This window comes from Corvus moneduloides, chromosome 9 (assembly GCF_009650955.1).
Source record: "Corvus moneduloides isolate bCorMon1 chromosome 9, bCorMon1.pri, whole genome shotgun sequence".
Taxonomy (NCBI): Eukaryota; Metazoa; Chordata; class Aves; order Passeriformes; family Corvidae; genus Corvus; species Corvus moneduloides.
The window spans coordinates 27,468,468-27,490,922 of record NC_045484.1 but is presented as its reverse complement, the minus strand read 5'-3'; the positions used below and the strand labels follow the sequence as shown (position 1 = coordinate 27,490,922).

Below are 22,455 nucleotides of genomic sequence, written 5' to 3'. Positions count from 1 at the left end.
GCTGGCAATTTTACTTATTTATTTATTCAGATTTAATTTGAAACAGTGACTTCTGTTATGAAAGCTATGCAGCGTTTTATTGCTGAGCTCCCTAATGAAACGGGTGCTTAAGAAGTCAGAATTTCTCAGGTTACTGGTTGTATAAATACTGAGAACAGCTCTGAATGATACAGCTAGTAAAGAAAAGGGTGCAGAATAACAGCAGAGTTCCTTTGGATTGATCTTCAAATGGATCAGGTCTTCCTGTAATAGTCTGTGCTCATCTGCCCCAGTGTATAATATTTCAGACACCTGAAACCAGGTTCTAACCTGCCACAAATAGCTTCTCTTGCTCTCTGTCTGTAGCAGCTAATTGTTATTGCCCACAGTGGTTCCTGTGCCAGTTAACATCTCAGAGGACTCCTCAGAACACTTGTTCTTTCTTTAAATTTTCTGTCCTGACACCATGTCTTTAAGTGTTCAGTACTTCAGACAGAATGTGTGAGATATTTATAACCCTTGTATTATTACTGAGCAGCACACCATGTCTTCGGTGACAGATTAAATGAACAGCACAATATGTTGTGTTTCATCAATAAATTTCAACAGATGTTTGAATGTTGGTTGATTTATTGCATGTCCAACTTGGTTCTTACACTGTTCTCATTGTGGCTGCACATGGTTTATTTAATAGAACCTTACAATGGTTTTTTTTTTATGACGTTTTTCAGTTTGAAGGGTGCAACAAGGCATTTTCTAGGCTTGAGAACCTCAAGATTCATCTCCGGAGTCATACTGGGGAGAAGCCATACCTGTGTCAGCATCCTGGCTGCCAGAAAGCTTTCAGCAACTCCAGCGACCGGGCAAAGCATCAGCGGACACACCTGGATACCGTAAGCATGATTTCATACTGGGAGCTGCACTGAGTTTTCCAGCAGTCCTGGTACACAATCAGTTCTGTAACTGCAGGGGGACTTGGCCTTTTCATGAGAAGAGTCTTGGAAAACTCAGCTATGAGCAAGTGTATTGGTTTTGAACTGTATGTGCTTTGAGAAATGAAAAAGTCTTGATCATAGAGAGGCAATTAGTTTGGTGTTAGTCATGCTGAGAAGTAAGTTACGAAGGAGTAAGTTACTCAGCAAACTCTGCCATTGTTCCTGTTCCAGTAAGAGGAGGCAGCAGCACAATAAGGTGTAGCTGAGTGAAAGCTGAGTCACTGCTGCTGCACCAAATCTGTATCATTGTCTCACTTCCCGTCCCCTTCAGTGAGAGTTCTGAGTGAATGCAAAAGCTGTTCAGACCTCTCAGGGCAAGGTAAATGCACCTCAGTTTTGGACAGTAATTTTGTAAAAGTGAAAATAAATCTGTCTCATAACTCTGGAATTGGTTAAGTACCCTCCATCAGAATTAACTGTGAGAAACACATTCTGTTATTCTCTAGTTGGTAGATTGGGCTTGACTCTGCAGCTCTTCTCACTTGTCTCACAGAGAAGATGGGAGCCTGTCAAGCATCTTGGGCTGTACTGAGATGAAATCACCAGGTCATGGGGAAAGAAGGCAATGAGGCAGCTCTGCAGACGAGTCATGTCCTCAGCATAAAGCCTGTAAAGAGTAACAGGCAGAGTTGTTCCTTTGTCTTTTTCAAAGAAGTGAATACATGGTTTAGTTTGGCCAAGTGTTTATGGGGCAGAACTTTTGAGTTTAATTGATATTTACTTTTTAAGCAGTTACACATTTCAGACAGTGCAGCATTAAGGAATGTCTAATGTACATTATGCCTTGCAAAAACAAACAAGTGAGAGAAGCGAGTCAGTCACATTTTCCAAACCAAAGCACACTTACAATAACAATGTTTTATTTATTTGAAAGTCAACCTGAGATATTTGAATTTGTAATTTGCATCTCTTTTGAAAGTGGATATACTAAATTGCGTGCAGTTTTTAAATTTAATTGCATGAACCTAGTAGATATATTTTTTATTATCCAAACTCACAAATAGAATGCCATCTATTAGTTTTAAGAGAGAACTTAAAATGGTTACTAGAATGAGCACAAATTCTTTTTGTGTGTTGTCTGTGCAATATTGAAAACAAATGTCTTAACTTTCTATTTTCTTCTCTTCTCCCTTTATCTCTGTCTTTATTATCTGAAATGCTCATAAATCAGGAAAAAGGTACAGTAATAATTTTCTACTAACTTTCTTAAATATCTAAAAACATCCTCCATGCTGTTCCATTGCAGGTTCTCTACAACTGTTCCTGTAGTCGTGCACACTGAGTTCCAGTTACCTGGTTTAATTGAAGCCCTGTGGTTTAAGCTCAGTAAATTGTGTGCTTATGTGAATGTGAAAAATAGCAGAGCTACAGGATGGTGCTGCTGCATTAAACAACTGCCTAGAATGTCAGAGCAAATAGCCATGAACCTTTGTAAGGGTAGTCAGATTTTCATCTAGTTTCCCTATCACTGAGTTGAATCATTTTATCACTAATTTGAATGACATCAGTGATTTGAAAAATACTCTGCTAGTTTTTCTGCCAAGGGATTTGTTAAAGTTTTCCATAGCTTTTCCTCAGGTGTCAGTTCTCTGTGCTCCAGACACTCTCAATAAATCTCCTCTGCCCTGTAACTTTCTGGGTAGGTGCTGTGTTAGCCTGTAAGGTCATGAATTGGTGAATGATTCTATTATTCCTTCAGAAATTTCCTGCTGGCTGGACAGAGTAGCAATACTTATTCTCTGGAGGTACTTACAAAGAAAGGGGGTTTATATAGGCTGCTTATTCCTTATTGAGTGCGTTTGGAATTGGTTTTAAAGCTTCTCAACGTAGGTCACTCCATCATTTATCTTCTCCAAAGGAGAATCTGTAAATCATTTCACTTAACTGGTGTACGCTGGTTTGATCGAATCCCTACTAAATCATCTGGAAGTAGATCCTTCTCCTAGGCAGAAGCAGAACAAAGGGAACCTGTCTGTCCTTGTGGTAAAAAGGGCATGTCAGCACTCCTCCAGGAGCAGAGCAACTGGTTTAGAGGACCTCACAGTCACTTCTCCCAAAACCGGTGGGATTTTTTTCCCTTCTGTGCATCCTCCTTCTGAAACCGAGGGGATTAAAGAATGTGACGCTGAGGTCATGGCAAACCAGTTTTCTACCTTTGAGAAGACACCAAAAGGATTTGCTAGTCCTGGTGAGAAGGCTGAGGTAATGTTGATAGATGAGGCAAGAACATAGAGGGCAAAAGAATGTTCCATTCAACTTTAAAGCTTTGTGGGCTGTGCCATGCAGCACTATTTTGCTGGCGCTTAAGTCAGTGGTTACTTTAAAGTGCCTTTGCTCATTTTGGCAATTTCACCTTCATTTGGAGTTTGTTCTGTAACCCAGAGATAGTGTTCCATTTGTTGGGAGTAGGCATTGCCAAGAGAAGAATTCAGTGAGGATTTCAGTTGCTGGGAGTCCAGAATCAGCATTTAAATTAGAGCATCTCATTTATTTATTTGCCTGTGAGAAGAGGACACTGGAATTCTTTCCCAGACTCAGATGGTTTTCCCAGGAGGTGCCCCAGAATCCGCTTTGCTGCATTTCACAGCGTCACAGAATTGTTAAGGTTGGAAAAGATCCTTAAGATCTTTGAGCCGAACCGTTACCCCACCACTAATCTGTGTCCCCAGGTGCCACATCCACACAGTTGTCAAACACTCCCAGGGATGGTGATGCCATCACCTCCCTGGGCAGCCTGTTCCAATGGCTGACCATCCCTTCTGTGAAGAAATTGTTCTTAAAATCCAATCTAAACCTCCCCTGGTGCAACTTGAGACCATTTCCTCTTGTCTTGACCCTTGTTTCATGGGGGCAGAGCCCAACCCCCACCGGGCTGCACCCTCCTGTCAGGGAGTTGTAGAGAGCAAGAAGGTCCCCCCTGAGCGTCCTTTTCTGCAAGCTGAGCCCGCCCAGCTCCCTCAGCCACTCCTTGTTGTCCAGACTCTTCCCAAGTCCATTGCCCTTCTCTGGACACGCTCCAGCACCTCAATGTTTTTCTTGTCATGAGGGGCCCAAAACTACACCCATGATTTGAGGTGGGGCTTCACCAGTGCCCAGCAATTGTTGTAAAAACTATGTAAATCAGAACTCAAAAAACCCCCAGATGTCTGTCTTTATAATTATACTGGCTGATCTCTTGATAATTTTGTTTGCTGTAAAGACTAGGGAGAAAAGAAAGGCTCTCAAAACCCATTCAGTCCCACCTCACTAGCATTTACCTCAGCCCCGTAGTCCACACCCAGTGTGCCAGTGCAGAATCAGTTCTGTTTGCATCGTGCCTGGTTTGTGAGCTTAGAGGAGACAGAGCAGACGTGGACCCAGCAAACAGAGCAAGCAGCTCAGGTTCAGCACTGCGTGTCAGCGTCCTGCAGCGCTCCCTGTGCTGGCTGTGGCAGGCAGAGGGGTGTGACATGTCTCCCTTTGCTCCCGTTCCCAGAAGCCCTACGCCTGCCAGATTCCCGGCTGCTCCAAGCGCTACACGGACCCCAGCTCCCTGCGCAAGCACGTCAAGGCTCACTCGGCCAAAGAGCAGCAGGTGCGTAAGAAGGTAAGAGCAGGCAAAGAGTGACACATCCCCAGAGCTCCTCAATACAGCCATTTTTAGTTTACCTTTAATTCATATACTTTCAGATCAGAGTTTTTCTGCAGTATCACAGAAGAAAACTTTAGTGGAGCTGATTTTCCTGTTGGTTTTTAATCACTGTTGTTAACCAGACCACCTTATATATTTGTACTTTCAAAGGCTGCCACCCTCTAATTCAGTTTGCCCCACGCCTTCTGTCCAAGCGTTTCTTTTCCTGTTCATCTTTAATACACAAGCCCAAGCTGTGCTGTTATTCACATAAAATGTCTGTGCATTGAGTCTCTGCAATCAGCACTAGCTGATTGTGTCTGCTAAAATACATGTTAGCAGATCATCTAAAATGCAAATGAAACAGCCAGGATACAATGGAAGTGTAGGAAAAGAGCTTTTGTAATAGAAGAGATGTCCTTGTGTCAGCCATGCCCCCTTCCCTCTTGCTGCCCTCTTGTACAGTTTTCACCAGTTTGAACTTAAGAGTCCTCTTTCCCAGGCCAGCCGTGTGTCCCCTAATTCTCTGTGGAACCCTTCTCTCCACCAGATGTGTGCAGTCTGAGTAGCAGTTCCCAGCACATCAGTGACCAGAGCTCTCTTCCCTGTTTCAGATACTCATGGAACACTCACTGTGTGGTGAGCTTTGTCCCTGAGAGTAACACATGCCCAGCACCATCCAGGTGTCCATGGAATCAAGTCTTTGCACATATCAGCTCTAGTCAAAAGTTTTATCTAGCCTGGCCACTGCCTAGTTTTCCGTCCCAAATTTGTATTACCAGGCCTTGTGGTTTCCCTGCAGCTCTCAGCTTTAGAAGGTTCCACAGGATGTGCTGTGCATGTGTGTCCCACACCACAGGTCACAAAATTCCCAACACTTCCCTAGAGTAACCTTCAGCTCATAGTGCAGGTAAGAGTCAGAGTGCCATGGCAGTAATTGATCCATTCTATGTAATTAATTCTGTGTAATGAGAGTAAGAGTCAGAACGCCATAGTAGTAATTGGCCACAGAAAGAGGGTGACTGTGGCACCAGAGTCTTTTGCAATTGCAAGATCTTTGCAACAGGAAGGTTTTGTGACATGAAATTCTCAGCAGATTGTGGAAAGCAACTGTGCTCCCTATTCCAAAGAAAAGAACTTCCCCATTTTTCCTTCCTCTGGTTTCTGGCGTACTTCAGGGAAACAAGGAGGGAATTACTTCCTAATACCAAACCTGGGTATCATTTGTTCAGCTCTGTGTACTGAGCTGAATGCATTTAACATGTCACCATCCTTGACATCTGGGGGACAGTCCCCACTGTTACACCCTGTCACCTGCTGAGGCCTCGTTCCAGTTCTCTAGAGCAAGGTGGGAAAAAACCCCCAAATCCCAACTTTGCATTGGAGGGCAACAAGTACTTCCTGCATCAGTAGCAGGAGGCCTGAAGAACAGAATCAATCCAGGACAAATTTGGTAACACCAACTGCAAACTCAGGCTGCTTGGATGCACCAAGACATCAATATCCAGGGTTTCGTATCACTTAATCTCCTGCCTTGAGGAGTTTTCCTTTGTGCATGTAAATAGTCTCCTATAGACTTATCAAATCTATCTTAAAATAATGTTAGTAACTTGCCTCCCACACCTTATTTGGTAGACCAGTCTAAATCTGCACTCCTCCAGTGGTTTGAAATCATCTTCAGATTTCCTGTCTCATTTATCCATGATAACTTTATGAATATTTGATCCTGTGACTTTTTTTTCTCAAACTGAAAAGGCACCTGAAAAAGCAGCAGATTTAAAGTGTGTTTTGGTCAGGCTCTCTTAAAAAGGATCAAAGCAAACGTAGTTGATAAAGAAACAAGAACCCCTCCAAAATATTTCACTTCTATATATTAAAAAACCCCAACACCTTTCACAGCTAAGTAAATCTCAGTGTTACTGAACAGCCTACTTTGGATTTCAGGTCTAGGAAAAAGAGGGAAAAGACTATTTATACTCACTTGCTCCATTTTGGTTCTAACTCAGCAAAGGCAGTTGTCCATTGGTATCAGCTTCCCAAGAGTTCTGAGTGGAAATGACTTAGCCAAGAAAGAAAAATTAACAATCTGTTCTGCCAACAAGTCTTGGTTGAGATATGTTACCAAAATGTGCCATCTCTGATACAAAACAAAATGCCTGAGCTTAGACTTGTACCAAAGGAATCCTGAGCACTCAGTTCATAGCTTAGAGGATTAGTGCAGGACTTGGTTGTTCTGAAAGGCTTTACAGGAACAAAACAGGAGAAAGTTAGCTGTTAATTTAGTAGTAGTTTAATTGGCTGCAGATGCACTTTGTGATCCAAATGTCAGATGTTTATCTCGAACCCACAAATGGCTGTAGAGCCAAATTCTGAAAAGGTTTGCCTGGGCCTTTTATTTAGAATACCCAAGCCCAGGGGAGATGGGTATGTGAGGCTGTACCCATAAGGACAATAACTATTTATTAATGGCTGTAGAATATGATGGCTGTTTGTGTAATGTGAGCACTCTGTTATGACAAAAGCTTGGCAGCATCAGCATGTTTGAAAGAGAATTAGAAATGCTTTTCTTTCTTAATTCTCCTCTCCTGCTGTTTTTAATATGATCGACATTGTGGTTTTCAAGAGTTTGCTTCAGACCCTTTTGCCAGAGCTTTAATTCACATGGAGCACAGCTGACACGTGGGTGATACCTCTTACACATCACTGACAGTGCCTTGCTCTGCCAGTTCTAATCTGATAAGCACAAACGCTTTTCTTTGCCTATCAAATGTCTTTCCAAGTGTCCCAGTCACAGGGTGATGCAAACCTTTTGCCACAGAATCCAAGAAACTACAGAAAGCCTCAAAATGTGCAGTTCAATTACTCAGGATGATTTGAAGAAACACAGGGCACATTATTTTCTGAAGCAAACTGGTTGTTGATGTAAGATTAGCACACTTGTGCACTTCAGAAAACCAAAGTTATCTCTAATTACAAGTTACAAGTACTACATACATCCTTAATTACACTGAGTTCCTGAGAATGGCATGTCTTCCTTCTGTATATAATCCTTAAGGAGATATATGAAGTTAATTATAAATAGTTTGGTTTGACTATGTAACACAATGTTTCTTAATCCTCCTCTTGTAGCTAAAGTCCTGTACTGATACTGAACAAGATGTACTAAATGAGTGCTTAGCTATACAACAGCTCCACACACCTTCACAGCATATCCTGGATGGGAAGTATGGCAGATCTGTAGGTCCTCATGATTTAATTACAGGTAAGAATACTTCTAATAAGTGTGGTGCTAAATATGTCGTATAACAGAGGATTTAAACCAGAAAATATTTGTCATTGTGGAAGGTGAAAAGACCTCCAAACCAACAAATAAGATGAAATAATTCTTGAGTTGTTTGCTAAGGCCTGGCTTTTTTTTTTTTTTTTTTAACAGAATTAGTCAGAGAAATAACTACTGTTAATTTCAAGTGAAAGGGGCAGCAGCCCTGCTGAAAGTCTGTCTCCATCCATTTGTTCTCCTTTCAAAGTGTGCCTTGGCCTGGGCAGAGTGCAGGTGCAGGAGCTGTGCTAAGTCCAGGCAGGTGCTCTGGCACAGACTTGCAACAGGAGGGTTTTATTCAGGAGCTGCAGGAAAGCTGATGAGGCTCAGTGTTATGATGCACTTTGAATCATAACAAATAATGTAGTGATTCATGAATGGGAAGAAAACTTGAATTTGAAATGTCAAACCTTGTAATTATCTTTTCTAGTATTTAGTCTTTCTTTCTGTATTTTCTTGTGATTTGAAGAAGAGCAGGCCCTTCTCAGGGACCTTAGACTCTTCTATACATCTTAAAGGAAGAGAAAAAGATGCTTCCATTCCCTTCCATGGGAAATAAGATCTAGATTCACAGTTTTTGTACCCTAGCAGAGGATCCTGAATCAGGGATTTGCAATTGGAGGTTCTGTGTTAGGCACCAGAGAGAGGCACTCCCAAAGGCTGGCAGTGTAATTGTAGTCTGCCTTCTGCAAGAATCTCCTACTTTTTTGTGATTACTCCAAATCTTCAAAACAAAAAATGCATTCTGCTTGACATCTCCTATCCTCTTTTCTGGTTCAAGTTGCATTAAAATGTTGGAATGTAACTGGTGAACAGAATGGAGGAGAATGGGAAATACCCCATCATTGTGGTGTGGTTCCCCTGGGAGTCTGCACTCAGGGTTTACATGTGGCTCCTCAAAAAGTGGGAGAAAGCTGGAGGGATTTCGGGGTTAATTTCCAGTCTCTCCCTGTACCACCTGCACTGAGTAAGGTCTGAGGGCAGCACATGGCCTCTGCTTCCTCTTGACAGCCCCATGTAGCTGGAGCATGACTTGGCCTCCGCCTCCCAGGCAGGGCAGGAAAGAGCAGTGACATTTTCCTCAAAACAGGCTGCACTTCAGAACCCCAGAAACTGCCTCAGATTTCAAGTGACAACAATAAAACAGGAAAAGAGTTATTAGCTCATAGATAAACAGACCATCCCTAACCTCTCAGTGTCATTTCGGAGAACCTCTTGTGAAATGAAGGATTTTATCTGTCCGTAACTTTGGCTTTGTCTGATATGATTTCTGTGTTGATTATATCAATCCATCACCAGGATGTTGTCGAAAAACTGTAAATTTTCCCTGACACGTCCATCAGGTTGCTCCATATGAGACCCCATCAATGCACAGTATGAGCAAATGCCAGGGAAAAATAAATCAATATTTGAAAGATTGTTTTGCAGTGAAACAGAAGCTGCTTCATATTATGCGGAGTACAATCCACAGGCAAAACTGTTCCTTTGTCATTATTTAGGGCATATAAGCCCTAAATATGCTGATCCTTATGGAATTAAAGCTTAAGGACATTCCTGCTGCCACCTATAGTCTGCAGTGATTGCACATTTGCTCTTTCAGATAAGCTGAGGTAATATTTTTTGAGAAATTGGCTATAATACTGCATATAGATTATACATGGATAAATACAGTGTATGATGGCCTCATATTCCACTTGAAATATGAAAACATTCATGGTTTGGGCTTTTGAGTTTGGTTTTTGTGTTGTTTTTTTCAAAGAAACCACATTATTAATGTGCAGAGCTCTGGGCTTTAGGGATCACTTGGATTCCTGGAGAATTTCAATTTTGTCTTTCTCCAAGTTGAAGCACATTTTAAATATGTCAGGGATGAAAGCCCATCACAGAAAAAAAGAAATATTAAAGAAGGCTCCATCCCTTGTGTCTGACTTCAAAGCAGGTAAGACAGTGAGCAGAGGAATGTTTCTGCTGTCAGAGGAACCCACTGTTTGCTGAGATCTTCTTTGTTTTTCCCTCCTCATAACTAAGATGCTTCATGGCTACATGCATTTAACTCTGCCTGTGGACAAGAGCTTGTATCACTCTGGTCCCACTCAGGCATTTTCTCTGGATTTTATTGTTGCCTGGTCTCAGCATAAAGCTGAGGGGGAAAAAGGCTGCTAGTCACAGATGCTCAGAGCACCGTTTTGGCCACAGATGTTAAGGTTAAAGGCCAGGCTATTTAAAATACTGATTGATGACTTAGATTTACAATCTGAGATGGTCAATGTGTGAAGAGGCCCAGGGCACACAGGCCTGGCGTGGGCTGCACTTGCAGGAGTCATTCACAGCAGCTCCAAAGGCCTCTGTGTGACTTCAGGTACAGAGTATTAGTGCTCAGTGCTGGGAAAAAAGGAAGAAAAACTGTGAAAGGAAAGGAATTTTGGAAGTACTGAAAATTACACTGAGACCGGATTAGCAACTGCTCTTCCCCCTTGGCTTGTTCCTCCGTGGGGAGGGAGCTGGGGTGAGGCAGCACAGGGCATGATGTGAATGACATGGGGGAATGTGGGGGAATGTGGGGACAAGGGACACCTTTTGTCAAACTGGGCCTGAGTGGTGCTGCATAGAGGTGTAGGGAGAGGAGAACTCACTGATGGCAAACCCTACAAGCGTCAGTGCACACATGGTCCAGGCAGGGGCTTGTGATCAGGAAGTTGAAAGATAGATCTAGGAGATGTCCCCAGCTAGAAATTCTTCAAGCCCAGCAGTGGGCACTGGGTGTCCACCCCAGCAGAGCATGAACAGCAGTTCCACAGATGGGTAAACTCCTCTGCAGAGTGGTTGGGGTGGCAGAAACTGGGGTTGACAGGGATTCTGTTTTCATTTGGTTTTCTGAAGGGGTGGGTTTGAGTGCATGGGATCATGCAGGACTCAGTTGCTGCACACACAGAGTTGTGGGGTGTTCTTTTAACATTTTCTTGCTCCTCTAGAGGGTTATGCTGATTGCAGGTACTCAGCTACTCTGTCTTTCTCATCACCTCAAGGAACAGGCAGGAGAGAGACATCCTAAACATTTCTGAACTGTTCAGGGGTGGGATTGAAAGGTAAAACATTGAGTGTGTTTGCTGGCCACCACACTGCTAAGATGACTTTTCTTCTGAGGGCTTTTGAGCTTTTTGCACAAGTTATTGCTGGGCCAGCAGTGTGGGAGCCTTAGAGCATGAACAGCTTGGTTTAGGTTCTGCAGTTTCCTCCAGGCTGTGCTGTCACTATAGCTGAACTGGTGATGTAGGAAATGGAGCTGAAGTGTGAAACGACACTGAGCAGTCAAGGTCAAATCTGGCTCATCTCTCATGCCTGATAATGAATGTATGAACAGTGAGGATCTGAGGGAAGTGGAAACTGCTGTGTTATGAAATGGACTGAAGCCACCAGTGGAAAAGCATTTCCACAATGTAGCATCCTTGGTACTGACTTACTGTTACCAGAAGAGACTTTAAATAAATCCTTGCATCACCTGTGAACATCTGACTTCTTAAAGCCCCTTCTGTCTGGTGTGCAGTGCAGAAAGCAAGTTGGTTTCACTGGCTGGTTGACAAATGTTCTGTCTAGTGGGAGACAGAGATGATGTGGTTCAGTTTTGTTGCTTTAGATCTGTCAGCAGCTGAGGACTCATTGTTCATGAGGGGTTTTTGACTCATCTGAAGCCCTTGACAAAGGTGGCTGGAATCTTGCCTTGGTGGTTCTGCTCTTCAGTCACACACAGAAACAGATGCTGACATTCAGATGTTGCTTCTCTACCCCGAGGGTGTCACACATTCCCCACAGCTCTGGGTTTTCATGTTGCCCTCTGCTTGTTCCACGTCACTGGGATGGTTTGGGAGGCGTGCAGTCCAGGGCCTTGCCAGCGACACGGGACAGGGCCGAGCACAGCTGGTACATGGCTCTGTCCTGGATGTGCAGCTCTGCACACACTGAGTGGGAAAGGACAGATGAATGGTACAGGAGGAGAAGATGGCAAAGAAAGGCCCCAGAGGGAGCGTGGGGTCTCTGTACTCTAGAGCTGGACACTGTGGGAGCTGGCAGACCTCACTTGCTGCTCACAGCTTTCAGATCACAGTGAGAGCGGCTGTTCTGGTCCTCATCCGTATGCACATTCCCTGGGAGGGGGTGGGACAGAACTGTGGCAGATGTTGAAGGCACAACTTGAAGAGGAGAAAGGCAGAAAAAGTGAGAAAAGAAGGACTAGACTTTTCCCAAAACAGCATGACAAGGAGCCTGCCCTTTTCCCCTGCCACAGGATGGCATTTGCACACTCCATGCTTGCACTCCTGTGATGTCTGTCACCACAGAGACCTGCTGTCAGTGCAGCAGCCTTCACTCCAAAAGTCAGTGTGAGGGCCCTGAGCCCAGGTAATGCCTGTCTTGGTGCATGGTCACTCTTCAGAAGGGAGAAAAAAAACTTACTTCCAATATCTTCATCCAAGACTCCTGGACAAAGCTTCCTCAACAAAGGGTGTGCTTGAGGGCCTGGTAGGTACTTGGCTGTTGGTGCCTGACTGCCATGGTAGAGTCCCCAAAACTGGCACACCCACGCCCCTTAAGTAATTCTGTACTAGTGAACTTGTTTTCATGATCTCATTAAAAATTTTTCCTTCCTCCTCTTTGCATTCAGTTTATTGGGGTTTCATTTGTATCAATATGTGATATTTATGAATGGTCTGGGATGTCCAGCAGCATAGTAATGGAAAGTCAAATTACAGAGTTTGAAATGAACAGCAGAATCCCAGGGTACCATGATCTGTTTTCTGTGTGAGCTCCATCCCCTGAGTACTGCGGGTTCTCTCTCACAGGGATGGGAAAGGCAGGGTGGGAGTCCTGCAAAGCCCTCCTGGCTGTCAGGAGGGTTCTACAGCTCTGTAGCGTCCAGGAACACCTGGACCACCTGGGAGGGTCAGAGAGGAGACACTCACACGTCAAAGTACCACAGCACAGCTCTGAGTGCTGCTCAGGCACAGGGGCGTTCAGTGACACACAGGGGCTCTGCTGCGGGGTTGTGTCTCTGGGTTGGGCAGGGGATAGGGAGGGAGCTGGAGACTCTGCAGGACTTAGTGATGCTTCCTTGCTTATTTTGTTTTGCCAACTGCTGTGTGTTCCCAGGCATGTACAGTGGATCCAGCTCCAACCACAATGGCCCCTCCCAAGCTGTGCTGCCGCCTCCTCATGACATCCCTTCAAGGCACCTTCCCCTCGACTCGGCCCTGTCCAGCCCACATCACCACCAGTCGCCGCTGGAGAGTGCCAGGGAAGGGTATGTGTGTGCTGTGAAACACACTGGGCCTGTGCCTGGCATGATAATGAACGATGAATTCTTTCTTTTACTTTGCATGGGTGCTGTTCAAAAGAAAACACTGGCCCAAATGAAGCAATTTTGTTTGTTTTAGAATCACAGAATAATTTAGTTTTCAAGGGACCTCAGAAGGTCATGTCATCCATGCCCTGTGCAAAGCAGGGTAAACTTGGACATAATTATCAGGTTGTTCAGGGCCTTGTCCTTGTCTTTGACAAAACACAATGGGATTTTTTCTTCATAGCATGCAGTTACATTTAGATTTTGTGTTTTAGTTCTTGCTGGGTGACTTCTCATAGGTTTGGATAAGCACAGAGAACTTTCTTTAGCTAACATGAGAAACCTCTCAAAGGGTAAAACCTGAACTATGACTCACTCAGGAATCAGGCAGTGTTTGCCTTAGTAATACTCACTCAGTGTCAGAGTCACAGGCTTTCTCACTTCCTTGCTCTCTGATAAGGTTTTCTGCAATGCACCTCTCAGCAGCAGGCTTTACCCAGCCAGATCCTAATCAGGGAAGAGTGTTTAATCCCACTGATTGTATGGATTGCACTGCTACGGATACAAATGCATGGCTACAGAGTGTGATATTTCTAAAGCACCGTTTGCTCAAGGCTCTCATAACATCTTCTCAACAGTAAAGAATCTCTGCAAGCCACAAAACTCTGCTCTAACCTTTTTACTCAGATTCTTTTGGTGCCTGGCCTCATGCAAATTCATCTTCATACTTAAAGTTTTACTTCCCAGCACTTTGGATGGGGAAAGGACTCTGATTTGGCTTTACTGATGGGAATTTAAGATACAGAGAGATTAAGGTATTTTCTTTCCCTAGAAACATGTTGGTGTCCTTTAGCAAATACAGCAATTGAATGTAGAGTTTTCCCATCCTAGTCCAGTGACTGACCTTTCCTTTCTTTTATATGGGGCAAGGAAAGCCCAGAAGGATTTTAAGCAAAGGGCAGAAGACAGAGTGTGTGTGGCATGGAAGGGACACAGTAAGGAAAATTACACCTGGGGTGGTTGGAGAACAATCTGATTGAGGAAATTCAATTAGGAGCAAACTACTCCTTTTTATTTTCATAATTGGGCATGAATTCTGCAGCAGGCTGAGCTTCTGTACCCTCTGCTCCTTCAGCCTTCTGACCTCAGCCAGTAGTAGGTACCAGTTTCCTCTCCCAGTATGATGCACAGACTTACCCCGTCTTTGTCCTGTAAAATGCCTGTGCCCAGCCCTTCTCCTCTACCCTGCCACATTCCCAACCTTGTATTTCCTGTTGGCAGATGCATTCCCATGGCAGTGTCATGCCCAACAGGAGGCACTGGAAATTACTCCAGAAAAACAGGAAATTTTCTCTAGCAGAGAAGGCAGTGAGAGCAAATAGGAGAAATAGAGACAGACATTCCAAAGTGAAGGTCGTCCATGAGCTGTTCTTTCCCTGCCGAAAGAGACTGCCTGAGCCTGAGGGAGTGGGATCCCTCCCTCTGACTGCTCCCAGTGTGTTGCTCAGCTGTTTCCTCTTGGAGTTGGTTCCTAGGGGAATTAAGGCAAAAAATCCCAACCAAGAATGAAATAAAGTAAGGATATACTATGGGAATGATTTAGCAGGCTGTCAGGGAGGGGGATTTGTTTCTAAGGCACTTTGTGTTCTGGTGCTGCTAATAAGAAATGAAAGCAAAGGCCTGACCAGGGTGAGTGCAACAGACAAGTTTCCAGTTTGAGGGGTCGGAAGCTCCCAGATGAATTCTCATTCCTGCCTCTGGTGTCTCCATTCCAGAGCACAGCACTTCCCTTCCAGCAGGAAAACCATGATCAGTGGGCTGAGCCTCTCACTGAGTTCCTGCTGCAGACACACTGAGTTTCCATCAGAATTGTCCCTGCTGATTCCAGCTTTAGCGCAATGTGGATTCTTTCTCGGAGGAGACAGCAGTGCTGGTTTCTTACCTCAGTGCTCATGTACCTAAGTAAAGTCCTTGCCCAAACATCCTAAATGTGGGAGTGAGATAACAGAATCCTAACCATGAGCCAAACATCAAGGAATGGAGGCTGGAATGTATTTCTGAATAGTTGCTTTAAAACAGGGCACCCAGTTTCATGACATAGTTACTTGGAATTTTTCAGCATCTCAAATACCATTTTCTAAACTCAAAATAATCTTCATTCAGCATCGTCATTCCCAGTCCAGGATCCTTCTGCTGTATTTAATGTTTTATGCTTACATTATTCATGACTGCTGAAATGCAGCCCATACATGACATCTTAATTGCAAGTGCAGTGTTTAATAGCCCTTGAGTTTCATTTAGCACAGTTTTGTTTAAAGCATCCATCCATTTAAGTGGGCAAAATCACTTCATACTCCCACCCTTGGAGCCCGTGGATTACAGGGCTGTCCCCCCTTTGCCAGCTTGTGGCAGTGTCACCCCTCCCGGAACGTACACGAGGTTTGCAGTGGGAAGGGAACCCCTCCCACTGCCTCCCTCCGTGGCACTGCTGCAGCTCCCTGGCACACCCAGAGTGTTCAGCCTCATTTGTCAGCTGTCTCAGTACTCAGGTTCGAGCAAATGCAGAGAATTCCTGCTCTGTGGATCAGGACCATGACAAGACGGGATCACATCGTGAAGTCTGTGGCAGGAACCAAGTGATGACTATCAAGAAATCTAATTACTGAGTCATCAAATGTGCAAGATGCCAAAAACTACATGAGGCAGAGTACAAATAGCCTACTCAAGTTTGACATGAGATTCAGAATTTGATTTTAAAGGCTTTTTCTTTTTTTTTAACAAAAAAACCCCTCTGTTACACCATTCTTTGCCAAAGTCAATACCAAGTGCAGCAGTCAATTTTCCCAAATGGTTTGCTGAGACATTTAAATAGTTTGACAAAATTATCTAATTCACTTGAAAACGTTCTAACAAAATCTGACTTCATTACCAAATATATTTATACTGGCTTTATTCAATATGGAGCACATTTTTTCAAATTCTGGAATGAAGTGTGTGCTACACCAAAAAAATCTACTTATATTGATATTAATTTAGCTAAAAGTGGTTGACTGAGAAATAGTTGGGCATGCAGAAAGTGGGCTTGGCATGATCCAGGTTAAAATGTGTATTTATTTTTTATTTCAGGTAGCAAGGGTTTATTTTAGCATTTCATGTAGCATTTGCCATGTTTAATGTCAAACTGGGTTTCATTCTGCCCATCGCAAAAATAGTCTATTTTGATTTGTAGCAGTGAGGACAGAAAACCAGCTTTTAGTATTAAAGCTTGGGCGAATGTTGCACTTGGCTTGCTCTCTACTATTTTTTTAGCTGTTATTATCCAAGTCATCTAAAAATGTACTTAGTTTCATTTGTAGACTATCTCTGTAAATTCCAATTTAGACTATTCCGTGTGATAAATTATCAGCTTAAATGAAACTGATCTGACTGAAGTTAAGTGAGTTTGAGTGGTGGCACCAAGTTTGGGATTTGCACCAATTTAGTGCAATGGCCCAACAAGGTCACTCTGTAGGACCTGAACACGATCCCTCTGTGTGTGACTGAGGCTCTCTGTCACTTGTGCTGCTGTGACAAACAGCACTTCTGTTCCCAACAGGAGCTGGGGCACTGACAAATAATGACTTGATTGGGAGGGTGATGTGTCTCCAAGGGAAAGGAAAGTGAAACTATTCTTTAATATTCCTGTGGTAATTTAGGTCATTTCTGCTCTGTAAACACAACAGTAAATGAAGAAGTACTGGGATTAAGACATCTGTAATGTGCAGAGGTGGTGATTAATGAGGACTCTGAGCCCAGTCTGGTGAGCCTTTAATATAAAGGATTAGGTCTAAGCAAGGCTAGAGGGAAGGGCTCACACAACTCCCTTTGCCAGCCAACTGCAACCAGCTCAAACCAGGGGCCAGACCCCCCTGAAGTGACACTGACCCACACAGAAAATCACAAGAAACGGGATTTAAAAACTGTCAAGTAAAAAGAGACATTTTCATCAGGGCGCTTAAACTTTAGAGTTGTTGTTTGCTTGCTTCTTAGCACCTGTTATTTCAAATACCACAGGAATACTTCAGTGTAAAGAGTTCTCTGTTAAAAACTTAGTCCTTCACTTCTTTTTATGTAAAGTAACACGAGGTACACAGAGCCTCCCTTCTGCTCAACCAGGGAACACCAGATTTGAAATCCCTGATATTTTTAGGCTTGAAACTAAAAATGTGGGATAAAACCTTGTGAGTTACATGGGGGAGATTCTTTCCTGTGCTGTCTCCTTGAGCTGCCAGGATCCAGGCCAGGTAGGAAAATACATTTGTGCTCCTAAATCTCATTAATTACTTTAAGAGACAATTAGGTGTCTTAGCTACTTTTGGCTAATTTTTATTAATCTTGATTAATCTTTTAAATTAAGTTCGTGAGCTCATATAAATCAGTGGACTAGGAACTGACCCGTTGTTAGAATCTTTGTAGGAAAAAAACTCTTACTCTCTAGAAGTACTTCGGAAAACTAAATACCTGTACAGATTTTCTAACAGACCAAGGAGATACATCCCTCATGTTCTGTGGATTCCATTGGAGAATACTCTTCATTTATAACAGAATACACAAGTCAGTGGTTTAGTCTTCCCTTCAAAAGCACTAAAACCAGTAACAAGAAACAGGTATCTCTGACAGCTGAAAACATTTTCAATGGAGGAAGCCAAGAACCCATCATAATTTATCTCAGTGTTATAGATCTGAGCACGCAAAAGGGGCATCAGTACCTCTGTCCAGAAAGAACAATGTACAGGTGCGGTGCTGAGCCCCACGAAACAAAGAAAATCAGTAATTAAAAGCATCTGGTTTCAAATCCCAACTCATTTATCTCATTGTAGAAAATGTGATCAGGATTCATTTATAATCATGTCCAGACAGGCTTATACAGGTTCCCCCCCTTCCCTTAAAGCAAAATTAGCATTAGCATAGGCTTACTTCAACAATTACATGCTTAAGGATAATGTGGTTCTGGATCCTGGGGTAAATATTGTTTGTCCATCAGCAGAAATAGGTGGGCAAGTGTTTCATTTGTGGTTTTGAGAGGGCTGGACTGACACTCAGGAGAGAGCCTTCACCAGTGCCTCTCAAAGTAAGGGCCGTGGTGCCTGCCCAGAGGAGACACTGTGAAGAAAACTGTCTCTGAGTGAGAAATCAGGGAGTTAAAGGAGAAGGTGGGAGGTTAAAGGACATGGTCAGACTAACTCAGAAAGCATTTAAGATCGATTCAGCCAGAGCTCTTCTGTATTACGTTAATGATTTTAGCCATTACTGGGTTTATCTGCAGTTAAATTTACACTTAACATCTGTAAAGCTTTTTTCCCTTTATTTTTTCTACATTCTGGGTTTTTTTAAAGCAAAGCTGCTTAAAACTATTTGATGTAAACCATATACACCAAACACAGTAGTTTATCATGGTGTAACAAATAATGAAGCTATTCTAACATCTCCCACTTTTGGGTAGTGTGTTCTACCTGGCAAACAGAAGACATCAGTACCTGTCCAGAACCCACCTGCACCTGGAAGCATCTTGCTGCCTGTTTGCCAAAGAATAATGACCTTAAATGACTGAAATAAGATGGATCAGTCAAGGATGCAGCACATGCCAGCTAATCTGGAGTAGACAGTCTCTGTGTTTGATTACACATCTTTGTAATTGACTTCCTGGCAATCACTTGAACCTAAGGCACTGCTCTTTATTTAAATATGTTTTGATATTTCTTTGACCATATTAATAAGAATTTTCTTTCACTCCAAAGTACCTTTTCCTGCTAGATTGTTAGCAAGAATAATTTTTCAAATCTCTCTCATGTGTAGCAGCTTCCACTGTAGTGATTCATCAGCTTCATTTCAGAGGTTACTGAACAAACCCTTATAAATACAGATATCTCTTGGAGTGGCACAGTTCCCATAATGATCCCTGTGAGGAACTGCTCTGCAGAAATTGCATGTCTCGGGTCAGAACAATTGCAGAGATATTCATTTGACATAGAAAAGTGTGTTTGTGTGTTTTGAGAGCTTGTGTAGATGATAAAATGCATGACAAACACCGAGTTATGTTCTGTGCCCCAATCAGACTTGCACGTGTGTTTGTTAGAGCAGATAAGGAGCATTTCAGTATTTCAGGAAGCCCCTCTGGGCCCAAGAGAAGGCCCACACAGAAAACCCCTGAGTGTACCAGGAGAGGACTCTTTGGGCTCCTCTGTGATTCTGAACATGAAATTGCTTTCGTATCACTGTCATTGGTATCACTAAAAATATTCTAAAGCAGTTAAATGTCCTGAGACTGTTCACTCACATCAAAGTTCCTGTGGATAGCATTCTCCATAATATTATTAAGCCCCTCTTACTCCGTAGAGCTGAGTAGCTCCTACACTTGTGGACTTGGCTCAGAGTGTGAGTGAGGGAAGGTGCAGAACTGGATCCAGCTAATCCAAGGCAGCATTCTGAGTGAAAATTAGTATTTTGTATTTGTGTAAAAGCCAGAAAAAGGCTGCCATTGCCTCGGCTCTACTTCAGGATGTCACACACAGGTGTGTCACAGGCTGCAGCAGCAGCAGAGCAGGGATAGAGCCCAAGTCTCCCCTTGCTGGCCATGAGTCTGGCCAGAGGAGGGAAAACCAGAGACACAGTGTCATACCTTGGAGTCACAGCCCTGTGTCACAGCCCTGTGTCACAGCCCTGGGACTTGTGCTCATTGTTCATAGGAAAAGGTAAGAAATGCAGTGATGCTCAGCAAGGTGATCTGTGTTGAAGCATTTATTATATATCAGGGAGAGAGGGGGAGAAGAGGAGAAAGGAAGAAGGAGGGAGAGAAGGAAAAGATTCCTTGCATTCCAGAAACGTAGCCAGAGGCACCTGGCAGTGATTAGTGCAAAGGTTCACCAAACTTCAGATAGAGTCTGTCTTAGAAAAAGTCCAAAAGAGTGAACGGTGTAACTGTTTCCTGAGCATGTGCTGACAGAAATTCCCGTAGGGCAAGACCCAGAACGGAAACACGTGGCCAGAGATTGGGCTCTATCCAGGGACCTGATTAGCAGAGCTTTACACATCATTTTTAATATTATGGGAAGAGATGAAAATCCGTGTTAACTTTTTTTTCCATTAAAAAAATAATCTCCTGGTCCTGGAACTGAATTGGACTTTCTCACAATATCAGTGACTATAATGCTTGGGGGAGGGATTTTATGAATGAACTGGTTGGTGTGCTGGGTTTTATGGGAGAACCTCATCTCATGGAAACTCTCAGTTCCTGTAAGTGGCTGCAGTGCTGCACTTCAAGATAAAATGTGGAGCTGCTTTGGTTTGTGCTTCTTACTCTGTTGCTTTATTAGCTATTTTTCTTCATGTTAATCCGAGTTACAATTCTCAAAAGTCAGGCTTGTTCAATCTGGCAATACTGCTGTGGATGGAACGGTTACAGAATGGTCTTATAACCCAAAATATACAAAAAATTATTTGACATAAAGGACAGATGTTTTTCAGTCTGGATTTGGTCCCGTTTCCACTGAACTCAATGGGATATGGGTTGAGGTTCTTTGTCTAGCTGAGGAATCTGCCAATCAAGCCATCACACCATTAAAGAAAAAAACAAACCCAGACAGTTTTCATATTGGAAACATCCCTGTCTTACATATTTCCATTTGCAGTTATACTTCATTCCTATTTATAATTCAAAAGTCTTAGTTTGAATTTATTTTCATTATTTTTCAATTTTCAGTTCCACTAAGTATACTGTGTGTAGTGTTTGACAGTCAAGGTCTAGTCAAGCTCTTTTATCTTGAAAGAAGCTTTATAATTTCTTACTCTGTTAATTTGTCCTGGAGCTGATATTAAACAAAGACTAAAGCAGAGGGCAAATCTATTTCTTCCTCAGACTAAGCACTGTGGGTGAATATAGAAAACACCCATCCAGACATTGTGATGGAAATCTCAGAACAATCCATGTCCATCTGTATTTATTTTCTGGTTCTTTATGTTGCACTGATACTGGAACAGGACATTTGGTGTGCATTGTGAGGATGCAGAGATCATTAAACACCCCTGCCTGCCTGGGGAGGCCGAGAGTGCAGACAGGATCAATTATTCTAAAGCAGTCATGGTACTTGCAGCCTTTAGGTGTGTTTTCTGTAGGTCACTGATAGCTCAGGTAGTCCCCTCACACAGGCCTTACTTAAAATTTAATATAAACTAACACCTTTCAAAATACATGGTTAAAGCATGATCACAAAAAAGTTCAAATAAAAAGTTTTACTGGGATTTCTGTTCGAGATTCCTAAAGATGTGCACTTAAAAAGTGAGAGAAAGATCAGTCTTTTCTATGTTTCAACTTCTAATTTTCCTTTTTAAAAAGTCCTTCTGTTAGGACCAAGATTTCTGAGCATTCATATTCATGTGAGTTACAAATGATTTCCAGCAGAGCTGAGGAACTGGTTTGTTGGCCATGACTGACACTTGGTTTCATGATTCTTTGTGGGTAGAATCCCACTTGACTGCAGGAGTTGCTGTGGGAAGGGCTGTGGAGCTGGGTATTTTCAGGCAGTGTTGGTGCAGGAATGTGTTCAGTGCCATAGACAAGGTGGTTACGCAGTTAGGCTCAGTAATTCCCAAAGTTTCTTTTTGGTTGTGTGTATGAATCACGTTAGATTTTTCTGAGTAGTCCTTTTCCTTGATTGCCTGCTGATGCCCCCTCAGAGGAAGTGTTGGCCCTGCAATCCCACCTGAAATCAGACAGGAATTCCATCTCCAGCACCATCCTACAGTGGTGCTTCAGGGGAAACTGGAAAAGGCCCCCAGTGCATGGTCAGTCACCCTGAGCTGTGTGGTGAGTGAAGAGAGCAGAATTCCTCTCTGCCTCCCTGGGCAATCACTTCACATCCTGAAGCACAAGATGTGATTACCCCTCGCTTAGCGTGGAGATGTTGGTTTTGGCCATTAAATTATTCAGTCCCTTTGTAAAAAAATAGGTATTTTGTTTGATTCTATGGCTCCTGTGGCTGTGAATGGTACAGGCCAGGGCATGCTGTGTGAGCAAAATGTTCCTTTTGTTTCCAGCCAAGCTCCTTCTCTCCGGGGTGCATGTCCTGTTGCTCCCGTGTCTTGGACAGGGTGGAGAGGAGGCTGGCTCCCCCATCACACCCTTGTATGGCCCTGAACAGAAATATTACATAGAGCCAGGAGCCCTCAAATGTAATGAATTAAG

General features: G+C 43.2%; 1 protein-coding gene across 4 annotated transcripts in view; it reads left to right on the top strand.

Moving 5' to 3' along the window:
* The window catches only part of GLIS1 (GLIS family zinc finger 1), a 182,043-nt gene that overhangs the window by 146,571 nt on the left and 13,017 nt on the right, over positions 1–22,455 (top strand). For 3 of the 4 annotated variants that reach the window (XM_032118143.1, XM_032118141.1, XM_032118144.1), the window contains exons 5-8: positions 711–872; positions 4,450–4,560; positions 7,714–7,846; positions 13,046–13,196. In XM_032118143.1, coding sequence (XP_031974034.1) covers positions 711–872; positions 4,450–4,560; positions 7,714–7,846; positions 13,046–13,196 — 557 coding nt within the window. The remainder of the gene's footprint in view (positions 1–710; positions 873–4,449; positions 4,561–7,713; positions 7,847–13,045; positions 13,197–22,455) is intronic. The other variant, XM_032118142.1, reaches the window with a different exon arrangement.